The 21,467-nt window shown below is 41.9% G+C and overlaps 1 protein-coding gene and 1 long non-coding RNA gene across 3 annotated transcripts in view; one reads left to right on the forward strand and one right to left on the reverse strand.

The window, feature by feature from the left end:
* The window catches only part of CERS6 (ceramide synthase 6), a 325,203-nt gene extending 314,404 nt beyond the window's left edge, over window positions 1-10,799 (reverse strand). For both annotated transcript variants that reach the window (XM_019458546.2, XM_019458536.2), the window contains exon 1: window positions 10,446-10,799. In XM_019458546.2, coding sequence (XP_019314091.1) covers window positions 10,446-10,615 — 170 coding nt within the window. In that variant the 5' untranslated portion in view covers window positions 10,616-10,799. The remainder of the gene's footprint in view (window positions 1-10,445) is intronic.
* On the forward strand, window positions 8,984-19,876 carry LOC128778598 (uncharacterized). The gene is made up of 5 exons (XR_008424218.1): window positions 8,984-9,318; window positions 9,498-9,992; window positions 13,989-14,049; window positions 14,884-15,010; window positions 17,468-19,876. It is a non-coding gene; the product is annotated as an uncharacterized LOC128778598 (long non-coding RNA).
* Window positions 19,877-21,467: the final 1,591 nt, after the last annotated feature.

Raw genomic sequence — 21,467 nt, forward strand, 5'->3', positions numbered from 1 at the left:
CGTCTCAGAGCATTACTTCTCAAGTAGGTACTAAATACTGTATTATGGTATCAATTATTTTTTACACAACGTGTATTTTTAAGAACCAGTGTTTACTGAGCCCCCTTTAAATGGATTTTCACAGTCCTCCAAAATCACAAAGTAGGTATACTCCCCATTTTACAAGTAAAGACATCAAATTTCAGAAGGTATGCCGTCTGCTACTACATAGCTGATAAACGGCAGGGGGTGCATTTTAACCCAAGTTTCACAGTCTCTGTGATATCTCATCCATTTTCCTTTTAATTCTAGGAATTAGGGATATACATCTGTAATCAGCTGCAAAAAATGTACAAAACAGTAACAATTTAAATGTACTGTCACCCTTGAGTCTACCCACACACTCAAAAATAAACACACCCTCTGACACATAAAGCCCTTATACTCTCTTATCTCTATGTAGCCTCAGTGACCGATTGCTGGGTTCTCAATTTCCCTTCACTCAAGCTATTGTGTCCCAAACTGCCACTCTGCTTAAACCACTGAGTCACTACATTCTGCTTTGAAATGGTGATCTATGAAGACAAGATCTACAGAGCCACTTAGACTAGCTGGCAGCTTTTACTCAGATACTTGCCAAAGTGTCCCTAGGCAAGACTTTACATGGTTTTCTCTATCCCCTCCCGTCACACTTAACACTGTGCTCCTCCTGTGCTCTCAAGTCCTCCTTGTGTTTTTAAAGGTACAAGTGATGAGAAGAAAGGAAAGAGAGGAGAGAGGGAGAAAGAGGAAGAGAAAGGGGAGGGGAGAGACCATCTCAATCACAGCTTCAGGACAGCAACAATAGCTTTCTAACCTGAAAACCTCAAAGATAAGATGTGACTTTTATGTAGACCCTGGCATGTTATTCCTGGGTCACTGTGTGAACGAGCTTACCTAGTAAAGGAATGAATGCATCCTTCCTATAATGAAAAACCATTTGTGTATCTTTAACTCCACCCCTGCCAAAACAAGCCACACAATCCAATACTGAGGTAATAAAAGCAAAAGCAGGAATGGGAAGCAGGAGTGGTTCAAGAGAAGTCCACTGTGAAGGCTAGTGCTGAGGGGAAAAACATTCTCCTTAAAACAAAAAAAAAACAAAAAAAAACCTGTCCCAAATATTTTCAGAGATAAATTATGGGAAGCAGTGTTTTGTACAAAAAAGACCAAACATTTGCACAAACTTTGAAAACTACTTTTCAATAATATGAACCTGCCAATGCTTACTATCAATTACCTTATAGTACACAGCATTTGAGTAAAACCATGTTCAGATTTTTGAGTATTTAAATCATTTGCTTAGAAAATGGGTATAAATTTATTCTTATTTTTTTTAGTAGGCTTCATGTTCAGCACGAAGCCCAACACAGGGCTTGAACTCATGACCCTGAGATCAAGAACCTGAGCTGAGATCAAGAGTCAGATGTATAACCAACTAAGCCACCCAGGCACCTCTAACATGGCTATAAATTTAAAATGACAGAGAAGAGTGTCAGATCTGATCTTCCACAGAAAAGCTTCCATAGGATATGTCTGTGGCCCAGGCCACTCGCCTTACTAGAATTTTATCCTATCATCCTGGTTTGCTTTAAGTGGATTGTGAACTCACTAGAATGCCTTTAATCCTAGGGCTGTATCCTCTGAAACTGTGCAGTAGGCTTTTCTAAAGACACTGTATTCACTTCTGTACCTGCCATTTTACTATTATTAAATTGTCATATTAACACACAGACTGAAGAAAGTTGTTTGGTTGAAGGACCTCCCCAAAAGGCCCGGGTATGTAAGAGCTCTCTGGACTTTAACCTCCCTTCCATCACCCCTCACCTCCCACCAAACCATTCCAGATGATTCTGGAGAGAAGGGCTCTCCTAGACCACAAAGGGGTTATGTATTTTAAAAGAAAACAAACCCAGAAACAAAACAGTGCTTGATGAAACTGAGATCAAGAGGACTAGAAATCTGTCAAACCTAGAAAATGAAACCAGTTATTTCTAGTAAGTGACCTTTTTAAGTCAGTGAACCTTTACATTTTTATTATTTTTAGTTGTGGTAAAATACACATAAAATTTACCATCTTAACCATTTTTAAGTGTGCACTTGCATCAAGCACACTCACACGGAGCAACCATCACTGCCAATCTAATCCATCTCCAGAACTCCTTTCATCTTGCAAACACAAAACTCTACACCTATGAAACATTAACTCGTCATTTCTGCCTCTCTTCAGCCCCTGGCCACCATTCCACTTACTGTCTCTATGAATCTGACTACCCTAGGTACTTCATATAAGTGTGATCATACGGCGTGTCTGTTTGTGACCGATTCATTCCACTTAGCATAATGTCCTTAAGGTTCATCCACGCTGTAGCATGTGTCAGAATTCCTTCATTTTTAGGGCTGACTGATGTTTTACTGAATGGACGTACCACACTTTGTTTATCCATTCATGTGTCAATACACTAGGGTTGTTTCTACCCTTTGGCTATTGTGAATAATGTTGCTAAGAGTGCAAGTGTGCAAATATCTCTTTGAAACTCTGCCTTCGATTCTTTGGGGCATGTGCCAGAAGCGGAATTATATGGTAATTCTATTTTTACTTTTCTGAGGACATTCCGTATTGTTTTCTATAGCGGCTGTACACTTCCCACCAACAATGCACAGGGTTCCAATTCCTCTGCATCCTCACCAACATCTGTCTTCCTTTCTTTCTTTTTTTTATTTTTTATTTTTCCTGATAGTGGCCATCCTAATGGGTATGAGGTGGTATCTCACTGTGCTTTCGATTTGTATTTCCCTAACGATTAGTGTCTAATAAGTCACTTTCAACCAAACGTTCAGAGAAACAATATAAGAGTTTAGCTCTATCTATGAGTTTCCTTAATAAAAACCCATTCTCTCTGAATTCCTCAACCTTCCTCCCAGCCCTTTCTTTATGCCTCATTCTCCATAATAAAATCAGGATATTATCCCACTTCATCCTCTTGACTGCATCCCTTCCACTGTGTGGAAGAATCTGAGAAGCTTCCTGCCTGATGATGAATACTCAGGTTGTGGGCGAGAGGCTGAAAGCAGAAAGGAGTAAGAGTATAAACAAGACCATTCTGCACTAAAACAAAAAAAAAATTCAAAGGCCACCACTTTCCTACCAAAAAAGTTGGAAGGTTCATCCCAATAAAAAAACACACACAAGTTCACAGAAAATGAAATACAAATGATTAGTAAATATTTGAAATAACATAATGAATAACATAAAAACATACTCACATTACAGCAGTAACTTTTTTTCAGCTTGCAAAGCAAAAATTTCCTCAAATGATAATACTTTGGATGCTGATAAGGAAGTGCAAATGGATATAATTTTTCTGGACACCAATTTTGCCATTTGTATCTATCAAGAACACTAAGATATTTACCATTTTGGGCTTAGAAATGCCACTTCTAAGAAACATTACTTAGGAAGTCATCAGGAGTTGGAAGATTTACATACACAAACTGGAAACAGTCTATTATGTCCAACAACAATATGCAGACTAGTTAAAGGAATTATGGTACATATACAATGTGATCTCGCCTGTTCGGGATTTTCTCTCTCTCTCTCTCTCTCTCTCTCTCTCTGTCTCTCTTCCTCTGCCTCCTTCCCCCTCACTCTCTCTTTAAAATAAAATAAAAATTTTAAGAAAATTTTAAAAATCACCAAAATTATTAGGAGATCAAGAAACCTGGTTCCAAATGCTTACCTTGCTATTTTAAGCTATGGTGAGCTAGGTATATTTCCTAAATTCTCAACTCTTAGTGTCATCTGTAAAATATTGGGAAAATTAGTATCTACCTCACAGGATTTAGGAAAGGATTAAATAAGTAGACCATGCAAAGTAAGAAGCTCATTTTAGGAAATACATATCAGTTGTTATTACTACTTTCAAAATTAAAATTAAAAAGTTATTGATTAAAAGCCGCAGTCATTTTCAATAGTCAAACATAAGAAAAAAGACAGTGAGCACCAAGTCAACTTCAGACTGTGTGCCCTGGCAATCAACCATCCACAGCAGTACTAATGAACAACCCCAAAAGAAACGGTGAAAATCACCATTTCGTGTTCAATCAAGCAGAAGCAAAGGTGTACGATGTCAATGAAAATTATGACAGCAGGTAAGAGTGACAAGAGGCTGCGAGATTATTCTTTTAAAGGGGAGGATAAAAGACCAAAGGATAAAATCTTAGTTAGGAATAAAGGTTCTCAGGGCATCGCTGGAAGGATCTTCGTGCTATGAGAAGCCATCTTGTTTACACTTATTTTTATAAATAAATTTCTTAAAAAAGAGGGGCACCTGGGTGGCTCAGTTGGTTGAGCATCCAACTTCGGCTCATGTCATGATCTCTCAGTGTGTGGGCTCACACCCCGCATCGGGCTCTGTGCTGACAGCTCAGAGCCTGGAACCTGCTTCAGATTCTGTGTCTCCCTCTCTCTCTGCCCCTTCCGCCACTCACTCTCTGTCTCTCTTTGTCTCTCTCTCTCAAAAATAAATAAACATTAAAAAAATTTTTAAAGAAATAAAATGACCCCCCTAGAAACATTAAATGATACAACTAGTTACCGGCAAACAAAATCTGGAACCCCAATATCCTGACTCAAAAGTATCCACAAAATTAACTGATCAAATGAAGGTGGGGGGGGGGAAAAACAGTAAAATTTTGAGAGTCGTAACTCTGTAAGAAAATCTAGCTTGGCCTGGTGATAGGAAAAGGAATTTAAGCACATGTAATAAACACTTAACAATCTTCTATGTACAAAATGGTCCTAGATTCTCATGCTCACCAACGAAGTGTGAACAGTGCCTGAGGGCAGTGCAGTGATCTCCAAATAAGCCATGGAACAGGTTTGCTGATGGAAGAAATTCACTTTAAACCTTATTTCCTTTCCACTGACACCTGCCTTTCCCCATCACAGAAGCGAAACCACTTACAAATGAGGATCCAGCAGAAAAAAATGTAACCCTGTCCATGAAGACACTTTCGGCAGTAAAGTCATAAGTGAACTCAAAGTGCTAGTGTCATTAATCCTTGATGGCATTAAATCATTTGTAATAATTTGCAGTTTTCTTACCTGCTTTCCTCACCATTCTAAGGCACTGTCCATTAAAAGTAACGTGATGTTTTTTATCCATAAAGCAATCTACTACAAATAGCTAAAGGATTGCACCCTACAAATGCAAACCTTTTATTCTGCAAGATGAGAAAGCTGTACTACAGGTCTGCAAATACAGTCCCTTTGATTTCAGGTTGTTTTCCAACAGAGCAGCCATTGTAATCCAATTTTCCTTTCCCAGTCACTAATTGTAGGAGGCAACCTATTACTTCTGACACCGACTCTTCCCCTAACACCAGTCCAGCAAAGCAGGGATCCATAGTTTTAATCTGAATCACACCATACTGAACAAGGAAAACAGGTACATTTAGAGAGTTAAATGTCCAACGTTGACTGCACGAAAGGGACTTTTCGTATGCAAACTGTTACCAAATATTCTGTGTTGGTCCATTCAGGCAGCTATATCAAAATACTATAGTCTGGGCGGCTTATAAACAACAGAAAATTATTTTTCAGTTTTGGAGACTGGGAGGTCCAAGATCGAGGCACTAGCAGATTTGGGATGTGGTGAGAATAACCCAGGTTCACAGAGAGCCATCTTTTTATTGTGTCCTCAGATGGCTGAAGAGGCAAGGAGCTCTCTGGGCCTTTTTTATAAGGGCACTAACCCTATTCACAAAGGCCACCCTCATGGCCTAATCACCTCCCAAAGTCCCCACCTCCTAATACCATCCCCTTGGCGTTTAGGATTGCAACATATGAATTTTGAGGGACAGAAACATCCAGGCCACCGCAAACTCTTTCAAAATATATCAGAAGACATCCAGTCTCTTCATTACAAGGGACTTTACAGGAACAACCTTCAGAAATCAAATTCACCTGACACACCGCTTTTTCCTGGCGGACATTCACTCACACCTCCCCTCTCGCCTCTAACCATCAGGTCAGGAATACTTTCTTATTAATATTCCTTCCCCCCTCCCCCTTCACCTCCCCTTCTCTTCCCTTCCAGGACCTTACCCAGGGCTCCTAGCAAGGCAAAGACATAAGGAAATCAGTAAGAAAAAGCCCATTGGCCAGACCTTCCCTCTGACACTAATGAGACACTATTGTTTCTTGAAGGTTTGAGGGCAGCAGGTCTTTTAAGTGAATGAGCCAGGTGAGACCGGTGTCAGCCTCCTGGAAAATGACAGTTCTCTCATAGCTTGGCACTTTGAGAGCCAACCTGACAGGGATGAGTTTTTCATTTATTATCTGGTCATCACAAGAGGTGTCAGGTCTACTCTAGGGTCCACCGAAATTCGGTCTGAGGAAAGAGAGCAACTGATTTCTCTAAGAATCTTCTTTGCTGATTATTCTGAAATATGGTAGTTTTTTTGGAGCACAAATGATAACAGTCCAAATAATTCTTTTCATTCAAATCATAATTGAAAAAATACAAGAAAGAAACCATTGGCTAAAATACTTGTATGAAAAAAATCTCTTTATTCTTAGACAACTAATTTCTACCTGCAAAAAATGACTTTTAGCCTGCGCAGAGTTTCATGAGATAGTAATTTATAGCAATATATTTTAACAAGTGAATCTGGAATAAGTACTTATTATAATTCCAGAGAAGGGCTCACTAAGCCTAAACAAGCATTAAATCAAGAAAATTCATAAAATATATGATAATGTTACATTATATTTTTTAATGTTTATTTATTTTTGAGAGAGACAGAATGCGAGTGGATTGGGACAGAGAAAGAGGGAGGCACAGAATCTGAAACAGGCTCCAGGCTCCGAGCGGTCAGCACAGAGCCTGACATGGGGCTCGAACTCACGAGCGGTGAGATCATGACCTGAGCCGAAGTCGGACGCTCAACCGACTGAGCCACCCGGGCACCCCAATAATGTTACATTATTAAATAATATTTTGGTCATGGTGTGCACTGAGTAATGTGTAGAACTGTTGAATCACTATATTGTACACCTGAAACTAATATAATACTGTTAACTATACTGAAATTAAATTTTTTTAATTTAAAATAATAAATATTACTTTGTTCCTTGTCATCAAGCCAACAACATAATATAACGGTATGCCCTACAATTTTCATTCTAGGAGAAACCATGAAGTTTTGTTTTTTTTGTTTTTTGTTTTTTTTTTTTAACAACAGATCTTTTACTTTGTCAATCAAGTAATCTCTATAATGGTCCTGCTGGTCCTACTGAGGGTTAAGTGCAGTACAAAGGCAATGCTAAAAACCACCCAGCTTTGGACTATTCACAGATTCAGTCGAAAGTCACTGAATTTAGCCTGCTCCATTTTTAACCAACCATGCTGAGTGTCCATATTGTTGCCCATATGGTACCATAACACGGTATCATTCTGGCCACCAATGCCTCCACTGTCAACACCCCAACAGTGGTGTGCAAACAAAAAAATAAGCCTGTTTAATGGAGCAAAGCTCAATCCACTCTATTCCTTAGTGTTTCTCTTTATGGAGAGAAAAACATAAGTCTGAGGAGAACGTATTCAAATTCACAATTTGGGCCTCAACAAGTGCATTACAGACCCTATTTAATGGAAATAAAGATCTTGGATAATCAGGTATTTCAGAGATATGTTCTCAGCTTCGAAATAAGTAACAACAGAAGCATAAAAAGAATAGAATCCTGAAAAATAAAAATGAAAAGTAAATTTTTAAAAATACTTGTTTATTTATTTAAGTAATCTCTAACCCAACATGAAGCTCAAACTCACTACCCCAAGATCAAGAGTTGCATGCTCCTCTGGCTGAATCATCCAAGCGCCCCAAAAATGAAAAATAAATTTTAAGAAAAGGAAGAGAATCTGGAGGGAATTATTTCTATTACAAAGGCATTTCATTTTGTAAAGGGACTCAAAACAGGCTTCTTTAAATCATGCTATACATTACAGAATACAGCAAAAGAAAGATTTAAGTACACCATGTTAGAAGAGGACAGAAAGTGAGTCATATCACGAATAACAATATCAGCTGATTCAAATTCAGGCCCTTGGTGGTTGCTGAGACGAAGGCCACAAGCTGGATACCAGAATGGGCTCCTTAGGTGTGAGGAGAGGAGAAACATGCACAACTTGTAATTCTGGTCGCAATTATATACTTGGATTTTCAGGGAACTGAGAGTCTGAATGGTTAAGACAGGGCCGTCGCCACTATAGAAACAAAGTAGACATCCTTCCAAGAGTCAGTATAGCATCCTGTGGTATATGGGCCATACTGGAGTATTCTTCTGAACATCAATCACAAACTCTCAGTTTGCCATGAAATTCACTTCTACGTGAACCAACGGCCTGAAAGTAACTGAAAAACTCTCTGCATTACAATATGACGACATTTGCTGAGACTGATAGTTGAAAGCAGCTGACCCTTTTGTACAAAGTCTAAGTCCAGTCAAGAGATTACACAAAGGAAGAAAAAACTGTCCAGGAAGAAGAATAACAAACTTCCAGTTTTCAACTTAAATTACATTTGTTTTTAGATTTTGGTTTTTTGTTTTTTTTTAAGGCAGAGAAAGTTTAAGTACAAAACCAAATTTATTTTTTTCCAATCTAAAGAACTTGGAATCAGCTTTCTGCACAAAGGTCGTTAGCTGACATGCTTTTGTTATCCAAAACGTTAAGACTACACCTCTTTCAAATGCATTACCTGACTACAAGTGAGCCCGTCCAGAATTGATCAGATGTTCTTACGCAATGGTGTGTGGAGCCCCTACTAAGTATCAATCAGTACAGAACTCCTGCAGGTCCCGAGAGGCTGTTTTTGAAGAGATTGCGAAGTTAGATAGCAGTTCCTATTTTCTGTAAGTAAACATCTGCTGTAGAAGCAACTCCAAACCTACAAACACACCCACTTTTTCACAGTACGCCTCAGCGCTAGATAGACCTCAGTGAGGTATCTGCGCTGGATTGCAGTCATTTTAAAATACGTCTTTAAATCTGTTCCTTCGTGCATTTCAATCTCTGCATGTGAACCGGCGGCTTGGTTCACAAGCAACAGTTATCGCCCGCTGAAAAACACACCTTCCTTAAACAAAAGATACTTTTTGTTCCCACGAAGCTTTTTCTGCTGCCATACCCAGCAACAAATGACACAAAAGACAAACTCCGCCATCCTCAAGAGTGGTGTCAGGCAAACAGAAACAGCAAACAAAATAACAGCAAAAGCTTCAGAAACAAAACCAAGGTGAGTTGGGGGTAGGAGAAGAGTGGTGGAGTGGACGTGGGAAATGGGGTATAAACTCCATCATCTGAGGAATTCAGCCTCACGGATGAATGGGGGGCGGAGAGAGGAGAGGAAGGGGAGGCGAGGTTCTCAGCAGAGGAAAACAAGTGTGTGCCGCTGTCCTGCTTTTGTTTCAATAGCACCCGGAGAGTGCACAGCACACAAAATCGAGTTTTGTGACTAAGACTGATTGAATGAGAGTAACACAAGTTTGTTCGGGACACAGTGGGGCCACTCAACCAAATCCGGAAATTATACAAACGATAAATAACAACTCCTTAAAATGTTTTAAGTGCGTTTGGCACAAAAGTTTATGGTTATTCACAGGAAGCATCTTATCAATATAATATCACCACGTTGCAGGCTGTGCACCCGTCTCGTCATAATCTTTTAAGAAAACCGCTAATGACCCGGAGTGCTGGAAGCCTAAAAACTGTTGTTATCTATCTCCCAGGACTGTGGGCCTGATAGTGTCACGAGTAGAAACCAACTAGCGGCCAGAAGCCCAGGAGTCCCCGGCGAATTGTTCCGAAGCACAGTCCCCACAATCCGCGTGCTTGGGCGAAAGGACTGGAGGTGTGTGCGCGGTCCCTCCGCCCTCCGGGCCGCGCGTCCGCAGCGCTCCAGGCTGTCAGGTGGGTGGCGACGAGCCTCGGGCGGGAGCCCTGCCCGGCAGCGCGGCCGCCCGCGGGGCGCACAGGGGCCAACCCCTCCGAGTGCGCCGCGTCCCGAGGCCGCCGGGCGCTCACCTTTGTTCGCCGGCGCTCGCGGCCGGGAGAGAGCGGGCCCAGGAGGAGTGCGGGGGGCGACCCCAACGCTCCACGGCCCCTCCCCGGCGCCCCGGAGGAAATCCGTAGGCTAGCCAGATCCTCCCTGGCGCCCCGAACGGCAGCCGGGCTGAAGGGTCAGCAACCCCTTCCCCGAACACAAAGGTTGGAGGCGCGAGCGCGAGCGCTGGGGGCGCGGGTGCGTGCGCCACAGAGCACGCGAGGGTGCGTGTGCGCGCGAATGTGCGCGCGCGGGTGCGTGTGCGTGTGTGTGTGAGAGTGTGTGAAGGGGGAGGGGAGGAGCGCTCCAGCCCCTCTTACCTCTCGAAGATGAACCGCACCATGAAGATGCAGAAGGCCACGGGGAAGGCAAGATAGAGGTCCTCAGCCTGCGGGAAGGTGGCCTCCTCCGTGTTCTTCAGGTCCGCCCAGGTGACATTGTGTGGGAGCCAAAACCTCTCGTTCCAGAACCAGGCTAAGATCCCTGCCATCTTGCTTTGTCCACTCGTGTCTTGGGCTGCCGCGGCCCGCCGAGCTTTCCACCGCCCAGGGCGCCGGGGGATGCGCGCGCGGCTGGCCCGAGCCTGTGCCGCCGCCGCCGCCTCCGCGACCGCTGCTCTCGAAGGCTCGCGGCGAGCCCCGGTTCTCTCCTCCCTCTGGCCGCGCTGGGGAAAGGAGCCGCCTCGCCCGTCACATGGCAGCCTGGACCGCTAGTCCTGATTGGCTCGCCCACGCGTCAAGCAGGGAGGCACACGCGGCCAGCTCGCCCACGCCCGGAGGATAGGGCGCAGCCGCTGCGCCCTAGGCGCAGGATCCCGGCGCTGGAGAGTGCTGGCCGGTCCTGCGCTCACCACGCTCCTGCTCCGCCGCGCCCCTGCTCCGCGCTTAGCACAAGAGACCTGAGGCGGCCCCCACCCCCCGAATCCGCCCTAGCCTCCCGGCTTGCTCGCACATGCTCAGAACGCCGGGTCCTGCCCCCACTGGAGTTTCAGGGGGTCTCAGTCCGCTTCCCGCGCGCCTACAGGCGGTGGTAGGGGCCAGGTAGGGGCCAGGGCCGATCTTCGGAACCACCCCTGCGTTGAGCGAGAACAGCAAAAGAAGAAGTACGGAGCTCAAGGGGCAAAGGAGGAAGAAGCAGCGGAGGAGTCGTGCACTCCCGCGCTTGGACAGCCAGGGTGAAAATCAGGAACTGGGGCGGGATGGTTTGGCAAGAGCCGCCTGCCTCTACCGGATCCCTGCCTTTTCCCCATCCCTGACCTTCAGGCCTCTCACTACTTCTCATTACCACACCGGTTCGCCCAGGGAACGGTTTTAATTTATGAGGTGGTAGGGAAGTCAGGCACTTACGTACTGTTTGCTAGTGAGGATGAGGGTGATTATCCTGTGAAACTGCCACTCCAAATGAATCTCTCAGAAAATGCCACCAGACCACATTTTGGCGTCGCAGATCAGTAGAGGGAACCTCCACACTGCTATTTGACAGGCTTATTATTTCTGCCTTTTGAATCTGAAACGTTTAGGTGTTCGGTCTATAAGGCCTAACCCAGGCACCTTCACTTCCGCAGGACGTTTCCTCGTTGATACGGTGAACCGTGTGTGGGTCGGTTCAGTGGTCCGTGCAGACCTGGCTGTAGGGGTATTTTGTTCATTTTTCTCACAATCATTCCTTTTCTGCCTGGTTCTGCCAGTAAGTTGTAGCGGACACTGCCAAGAGGCATATGAGCAGGCCCTTAACACACACTTTATTCTCCCTGTCCCACCAGCCACCACCCTCTTTGTACTCCTTCCCTTTAAAGCAAAACTCTAAAGAACTGCCTATATTTATTTCTTCCGATTTCTCTCCCCTCCATTCTCTTTTGAACTTCCATTCGGGCATTTGCCCCCGTCTACTGTAGTGGACTGCTCAAGGTCACCAATGATCTCCATGCTGCTAAACCCAAAGGTCTGTTCTCAACACCTCTGTCAGCAACATTTTGGCCAAGGCCCTGCCTCTCGAAACACCTTCTTCTCTTGGCTTCCAGAAACCACATTCTTCTGGTTTTCATTCTACTTTGTGGCCACATTTGCTGTGTCTGCTTTTTGGTCCTCCTCACCTTCCTAATCCCTTAGAGTGGAATGGTCTAGGAGTCAGTTTTTGTCCCTTTCACTTTCCTAGCTACACTCATTCACGTGGTGATCTAACCCAGTACCATGGCCTTTAATGTCATACCGATGGCTCCCAATTTATATCTCTAACCATGAACTTTTCCTTGAACTTCAGTCTCCTAAATGCACTGTCAATTCAACAACTCCACTTGGATGTCTGAGAACCATTTCCTGTCCAAACTAATCTTCCCTATAATTTTTTTTTTTCCTTCTGTCATCTTGGCTCAGGCCAAAAACCTGGAATCATCTTCTTTTTTTTTTTTTAATTTTTTTTAACATTTATTTATTTTTGAGACAGAGAGAGACAGAGCATGAACAGGGGAGGGTCAGAGAGAGAGAGGGAGACACAGAATCTGAAACAGGCTCCAGGCTCTGAGCTGTCAGCACAGAGCCCGACGCAGGGCTCGAACTCACGGACCGTGAGATCATGACCTGAGCCGAAGTTGGACGCTTAACCAACCAAGCCACCCAGGCGCCCCTGGAATCATCTTCTTAATGATTGATTTCTAATCTCGGATGTTCTTGCTCATCCATAATAGATTCTGTCAATTCCGTCTTTAAACTAGAATCACACTGTCTCCCACCACCTCTTCCACTGCCATCTTTGTCCAAACAATCAGCACTGCCCACCTGAGTTGCCCCAGTAAGCTCCTTATGCTCAGCTTCAGCTCTTGTCCCTTTATACTCTACTCTCAGCCAGAGTGACCCTGTTGAAATGGAAGTCAGCTCTCTTCTCTGATTAAAGCCCTATTGCTTCTCCATCCCTCTCCAAGTGAAAGCCAAAGTCATTTCAATGTCCTGAGATATTTAGCTCCACATTAACTCTCTGCATCTATTCTCTTCTCTCTCATCTCGTTCTCCCTTACTCTGCTTTGGTCACCGTGGTCTCCCTGGCCTTCTTGGAAAACACCCAGCATGCTTAATGCCTGTGCACTTGGTTTTCTCTGTCTCTGCAACTCACTCCCTCACTCCCAGATATCCATACCTGCTCTTGCTGTAATATCACTCACTCTGGTGAAGTTTTCCCTGACACCCTACTTAACGTACAATACTCACTCCCCACCCCGGCTCTTCCTATCTAACTTTCCTGCTTTATTTTCTCCAAAGCATTTAAAAGTCTCTAACATAATATATATTTTGCTTATTTCTTTATTAGTCACACACACATTAAAATGTAAGCTTCAAAAAGTTAAAGATTTGTACCTATCACTATTTTATCCCTACCACTGAAAATAGTGCCTAGCACATAGTAGGTATTCAATAAACTATTGTATTAATGAATCAACATTACTCAGTCTCACAAAAATCCTTTCTAGGAAAAGAAAAAAGTCTGAATAAATAATTGAATTAAAGATGTATATACTTGTGTGAAGAATAGTGTGAACATGAAGATGGGACTGATCAAGTCTGCAGTAGTGTAGGAGGGGTGTGCTTGAAGTGGGCTTTCGTCGAGGAGTAGATATCACCATCCCCCCATGAGACCGTACAGCCAGCTCCTCAGCTCCTCTTGATGTTCCCCCAGGATGATGCCTTGGCATCAACTGCATTCCTGTAGGCCCCAGAGAGGAGATGTGCTCAGGTCTCTTGTCACCTTTGTGGCCGAAGATCAGGTCATGGTGGAGCCTGGTCTGCTGAGCCAGGGAGACTCCCTCCGAGGCTGCCTCTGGTCCTTCATGTCACTCTCATATATGACCTGATAGTATCTTTCCTTCCACCTAGGACTTCTCTGCTGTCCAGCAGGTTCTGCTGTGTCCCCAAACATGTACAACAGGAAGTGCTGGTAAGTTAACCCTGGAGCCCCAGCTTTGACCAAGGACAATAGAATCTAGTGAATAAACTTTTATTCCTTTCCCTCCCCTGCCCATGGTACACACACAGTAGCTTCACACAGCCTCTCTGAGAATATCCTGTGATACAAACCAATCAGCTTATTTCAAATCTGTGGCCAGCTCAGTAACTCATTCCCTTATGTTTCCTTTCTGTCTTCCTCTCACTCTCCTTTTCCCTCATTCCTGATTCACTGAAATTACACTTCCCTGGACCTGCTCTTTTTTCTAGAGAAGACAAATTAAGTTAGTATTGCTCTCCTATTCATTGCCTTTGCGAAGGTGGTGGAATTTCAGAAACATTTTGAAAGAGGAGTTTCGTTAGGCAACGGAAAGAGAATTTACTAATTATTTGTGAATCTTGTGCAAATCACTTAATATCTAAAAGCACGTTAATGCCTTCAGGATGTAAAATGTTAATGTAGAAGTTGCCCACCAATAGTGTTTTTCTTGCCTCTGTTATCCTGCTGTCACGAGGCTCACATGAGATAACATGTGGGAAGGGGCTTATAAACTCTTTACCTCTATGCACATGTACAACACAGAAAACCTCTACCCTTTTATCTGTCCAGCATATCACCTTTAGGTACTAGCACCTTCCTACCACCCTCCATCCAAATGATTACCCCAGAAATACAGTAGAGTAAAATACCATTTTGTGTCTGACCATATTTTATTGGTCCAGGGATGGACCCTTAGCCGAAGATAGTAATTGAAGTCCTTCTTCAGGTATTGGGACGTGGATCAAGGCAGGTTTTTGTTTTGTTTTGTTCTGTTTTGTTTTTCAGTAACTTGGACTCTAGTGTTTCAAACTCGGAAACTGTTAGCCCCATCCTTCATCCTATGGGTAGAAAAAACAGAAGCTAATCAGCACCAAGAGAAAGGAATAAAGCAGACCTGTAGAATGAACTAAAGGTAAGAGATACATTTCCACATGGTACCTGAGGGCCAACTATTTTCTCCATCTTTAGGTTCCATGAAACAGTCTCCTTTCTCTATGATGAATTCCCCTTTTTGACTGTCTTGCTGTTATTTTAATACAAAGGAGTCCCACTGTACAAAACATTCCTCTAGAGTACACGTCTTTAACACTATGCGGACCTCAGTTCAGCCCCCAGGGGAAGGTTAGGCACAGACATAACCCAGCACACCTCCCGAAGAGACCACCATAGACCTGTGCAGAAAAGACTTCTAATAGTTGCCGCAGGAAACCGAAATACAACTTATTCATCAGACATGTTTGCAGCTCAATGAGAAGCAAATAGTCGGTCTGTAAATAGAAAAGATAAGGATAGAGAAAAGGTGAAAAAAGTTTTTGTTGGGAGCAGAGGGGGGTGGGGACACTGCCTACACTGCATTTTAGGAAAGTGTGTTTTGGACCCCGAATATAAAACATTATATGAGAATATACCCCCTTTTTTCCAGGCAACTGGGAAATATCAACAAAGCTAAGTATTACTTCTCATTCTCAGGCACACACCCGAGTCTTAACCCTTCTACACACATTAGACTCCACCTCATCGTTGCAGAACAGCCAGTTTAGTTGAATTTCCACCGTAAGTTGCATAACACAAAACTATAGGAATTGTTCTACAAAAAGAACACAAAGTCTACTTGGGGAGCCTGAGGTACTGACATGCAAAGCCAGATAGCATACACACCAGCACCCCTCATGAAGGCACTGGGCGATATTTGATAAATGCCCGTGTACTGCAGATAACAAGGACTTCCTGCTCAAAGGAGGAAGGAAATACTCTGTGCTGAACAGGTCAAGGAAAGCTTTGAGGGAGAAGCAGAAATGGGATCAGACTTCAAACACTGAGGAGGTTTTGAAAAGGCATGACCAAAGGAAAAAAGTGAGGAGGATTTGCTGACAAACAAAATATAGCTGAGAAGCTATATTATAAATGGCCTTTGGTATGAGGCAAAGGAATACTCCTACTTATTTTAGTGAGCACAGTATTTTTCTGTGATCATATCATGTAAGTAATTCTATAGTACGATGCCTGGTACAAAATAGATGTTCAATTATTGTAGGTTTTAAAACTACACAGATAAATTCATATATTCCTTAAAATGCAGGACAGTGCTAAAGCATTCTATTCAAACACATTCACTTCATTAATTTTAAAGAAACCTGGTTTTCATTGGGAATAATATGGAAAGATTGCCAAAGTTTATTTCTGCAGCCATTTCTCATGAATATATAACTTTCTTGCTGTGGTTGGCAAAACTATCCTAAATGTACAGTCATTTTATACTGTCAGGTAGTACTTTCTTGGGTTTTCATTTATATCATATTTAGGGAGGAGGTTAGGCAAGAAGTAGGAGGATTTGTCCCCATGGTGTGCAAGTCTCTCAAAGCAATGCAGAAAACTCAACATCTCCTGGCATCTTAAGAAAGGGTAAGAGTATTTACCTCACAGCATTGGAGTTAGGCTAAGTTAGGGTGTGCAACATGGACAGGAACTGACTATACATTACTTTCTGGAAATTTTCCAGTAAGACTGCTCCCTCTCATGTTCACAGTCTTTTTTACAAGCATGTCAAGTATTGGAGGTCTGAAAATCTTTCTCCTCCCTCCCCTACCTTGACAGTTCCTGTCTCTGGAAAATCTTTTCTGATACTGACAACCATTAATTACTCTTGTATTCCTAGTTAAGCCAAATCACTGGCTGGAGATTCTGTCTTTTCTGTAATAATCAAAATCTATTTAAATGTTAATATTCCCCCTTGAAATTTTCTTTAACTTACTAATGTTAAGTTAGCATCCCACTAACATTTTAAGCATGAAAAAATGTTCTATGAAACTAACAAAAGAAAAGTGAGAAACAACCAAGTTTTCCAGATTTCCAATTAGGGATTATATTCACCTTAGTTACCCATCTGTAACTTCAGAGATGTTGTCAACCAGGTATAATCAACCATGATGGCATTTCCTATGTGTACATACAGATGAATAGCATTTAGGGAGTTGGGCATCTGAGTTACTAGCCAGAAAGCCTGACTTCTACTTTCCACTATGCAAAATTTTTATAACCAAAGAGAAACTAAGAACTCAACCAGTCATCTCAATTTGTGAGAGGAATAAGTAACCTTAGATGATATTGCTTGACTTTATATAGAAACAGATATTCAGAGTTGGAAGTGACCTTGTATGCCAATGAGTACATTTCACTCTCTGTGCCCATCCAAACTATGATTAAACATCTCTGATAATAGGAGGCTCACTATTTAACAAATTGACCCATTCCATTTTGGCACACCTATCACTATTAGAAAACCCTTTAATGAAGACATTATCTTGAGAAGTGTAGCAAAATCTACTTAGGTTTCACCTTTGTAAAATATAGTATTTTTTCTCTTGGCTAGGTGGACCTAGAACAAAAGGACAAGATTCATATCTAGTCACATCACCTTGGACATGCATAGCACTCTATTTGATCACATGGAAAGGCATTAGGAAAACCTCGGAGTGAAATTCCATATCACCCAGGCATTTCTGGCCTCTGTGAATGACATAAGGTGATTTGTGGAGAATTTAGTGCTTTTTTCCCCCAATTTAGACATGGGAAGAGTAACCAGATATACCTGAAAACAAATTTTTCTTAATTTTTTATTTCAGAGAGAAAGAGAGAGAGAGAGAGACTGAGCATGCAAACAAGGGAGAGGGACAGAGGGAGAGAGAGAGAACAAATTTTGAGCAGGGCTCTATCCCACGATCCTGGGATTATGACTTGAGCCGAAATAAAGAGTTGGACACCCAACTGACTGAGCCGCCAAAGTGCCCCTCCCTGGAAAATTTTTTTAACAGTAGGTATCGTAAGAATTATTTGTTAGCTGTGTAGATACAGAAAAAAATTAAAACTCTTGAAATTTAAATCCTATAATCTTCATGAATTCTTCAGAACATGAATAATCTGATCGTATATAGCTTCTTAAAAGTTAAAATGTAAGGACGAGCAGAGAACAGAATGGCCACGTTAGATGTAGACACTGGGTGGTTCACTGGGTGCACTTACTAGCTAAATTCCTTTATGCCAAACAGTACTTTTAGATGGCAGGCAATTCATATCAATTCCACAGCAGCGTTAGGAGTTAGCATGGACCATAGTCCTATTGAGTTGCTTTGAGAACAGTTACAGCTGTAACCTATGAAATCCAAGATGGATGGCAAGAATATACAATGTTACAGAAAAGTAGATTACAAATGCAAATATCTTTAGGAACCAAATAGGTAACAAAATGGATAGAATAAGTCCAGATGACAGAAAAAAGTGTGGACCAGAGATTATACAGGCATTCAAATTCTTCCTTTCCTTTTTCTTCTTGCTTTTTTGTTGTGCTATTTGTTTATTAAAAACAATGGATGGACAGGGCACCTGGGTGACTCAATCTGTTAAGCATCTGATTTCTGGATTTCAGCTTGGGTCATATATCATGGTTCATGAGATCGAGCCCACCTTGGACTCTATGCTGACAGCATGGAGCCTGCTTGGGATTCTCTCTCTCTCTTCCTCTCTGTCCCTCCCCCACTTGCGCTTTCTCTCTCTCTCAAAATAAATAAATAAACATTTAAAAAAAACCACAATCCCTATCAAAATACCATCAGTATTGTTTGCAGAGCTAGAACAAACAACCCTAAAATTTGTATGAAACCACAAAAGAGCCCAAATAGTCAAACCAGTCCTGAAAAAGAAAAACAAAACTGGGAGTATCTCTGGATTTTGAGTTATATTTTGAAGCTGTAGTGACCAAGACAGTATGGTACTGGCACAAAAACAGACACATAGATCAATGGAATAGAATAGAAAACCGAGAAATGGATCCACAACTATATGGTCAACTCATCTTCAACAAAGCAGGAAGGAATATTCTGTGGAGAAAAGACAGTTTCTTTAACAAATGGTGTTAGGAAAACCGGACAACTACATGCAGAAGAATGAACCTGGAACACTTTCTTATACCATACATAAAAATAAATTCAAAATGGATGAGAGACCTACATGTAAGACAGGAAACTATCAAAATCCTAGAGGAGAACACAGGTAGTAACTTCTTTGACCTTGGCCAGAGCAACATCTTATTAGACACATCACCAAAAGAAGGGAAACAAAAGCATGAATTACTGGGACTTTATCAAGATAAAAAGCTTCTGCACAGAGAAAGAAAATAATCAACAAAACTAAAAGGCAGCATACGGAATGAGAGAAGATATTTGCAAACAATATATCTGATAAAGGGTTAGTATCCAAAATCTATACAGAACTTATCAAACTCAACACCCAAAAAACAATCCAGTGAAGAAATGAGCAAAAGACATGAATAGACACTTTTCCAAAGAAGACATCCAGAGAGCTAATAGACACAAGAGAAGAAACTCAACATCACTCATCACCAGGGAAATACCAATCAAAACCACAATGAGATACCACCTCACACCTGTCAGAATGATGAAAATTAACAACACAAGAAACAACAGATGTTGGCAAGGATATGGAGAAAGGGGAAGCCTCTTGCACTGTTGGTGGAAATACAAACCTGTGCAGCCACTCTGGAGAACAGTATGGTGATTCCTCAAGAAAACTGATAATAGAACTACTCTATAATCCAGCAATTTCACTATTAGGTATTTTCCCAAAGTGTGCAAAAATACAGATTCAAAGGGGTACATGCACCCCAGTGTTTATAGCAGTATTTTCAACAATAGCCAAACTATGGAGAGAACCTAAATGTCCACCAAGTGATGAATGGATAAAGAAAATGTGATATATATATAAATATATATACATATATATTTATATATATATGTATGTACACACACACGCGCGCGCACACACACACACACACACACTCACACACACACACACACACACACACACACTGGAATATTATTCAGCCATCAAAAAGAATGAAACCAGGACATCTGCAATGACATGGATAGAGCCAGAATGTATTATGCTAAGCAAAATAAGTCAATCAGAGAAAGATAAATACCATATGATTTCATTCATATGTGGAATTTAAGAAGCAAAACAGATGAGCATAGAGGAAAAGGTGGGGGGGGGGGGCGGGAGAAGAGAGGGAAACACACCACAAGAGACTCTCTTAGTGATAGAGTACAAACTGTGGGATGATGGAGGGATGTGGGTGGAAGATGGGTGAGATGGGCTAGATGAGTACTAAGGAGGCGTTTTTTTGTGATGAGCACTGGGTGTTGTATGTAAGTGATAAATCACTGAATTCTACTCCTGAGACCAATATTGTACTGTATGTTAATTAAGTGAAATTTAATACAAATTAAAAAAAAAAACAATGGATAGGCAAGTCAACACATCTGTTGGCCAGTGTGTGCAATTTTTAGTTACTTCCTTGTCTTCACATCTGAAGGACTAAATGCATTTTAGGAGGCCATATTTTAAAAGGAATACTTTTTTGTAAAAAATGGAATTTGTCCAGAGAATAACAATCAGGATGATGAGGCATATGGAAATCTTGAAGAGACGTTTAGTATACATGTTAGGTGTACTAACTTTGGAGTTTAAAGAAAGTGGGCTTAAGTTCTAGCTTTGGCAATAATAGTTTTTCCTTAGAAAAATTACTAGACCTCTTGAAACCTTATTTTCTTCACATGAGCAAAGAGAATAGTACTATCTACCACATGGGGTTAAAGTAAAATTGAAATGAGATCATGTAAAGTGTTTAACATTTAAATGGAGGCAGTTAACATGTATTGTAACAACAGTGAAAATTTCACTATTTCAGGGAAGGAAGACATAGACTGTGTTGAGATCATCTACCTTCAAGTCAGGCTAAGTTTTTCACTGCTGGGATTAGTAGAATTGACTTTCACTCAGCAGGGAGGGTGAGGACAACATAAGGAAGGGAAAGACAGGGGAATGGTGGGAGGTTTCAGAAGCCCATGCACCCTGCTGTGTGATTCCTCATGACATTGTCGCTGCTAAGCTGCCATAAACATATTAGACACAAACTGCTGAAGACCAGTGACATTTTGTGGAGGCTCATAAAGAGACTAGGTTTTGATCCAAGAAGCTTCTACAAACAAGGAGGACGATAGATATAAGCTGAAGAGAATTTGAGGAATTGTGGAGATGGAGTGTAAATCTCAGGAGGTCAAGAATCTGGAATTTGAGTCAAGTGTGTGGAGAGGGTATGGTCTATGAAGACAGGTGTATTCCAGTCACTGTGGGAATCATGGCAGAAACCAGAGAAAAAAGTGTTGTTGGGAGACCCAGTATGTTCCAATAGTGGAAGGGGCATTGACTTGATTTGTACACTACCAAAGGGCAGAACTCGGGACAATTGGCTAAATGCCTATGAGGCTCATTTTATCTCCATAGAGGAAATGTGT

This window comes from Panthera pardus, unplaced genomic scaffold, assembly GCF_024362965.1.
Source record: "Panthera pardus isolate Hobbes unplaced genomic scaffold, ASM2436296v1 HiC_scaffold_10, whole genome shotgun sequence".
In the NCBI taxonomy this organism is placed as follows: Eukaryota; Metazoa; Chordata; class Mammalia; order Carnivora; family Felidae; genus Panthera; species Panthera pardus.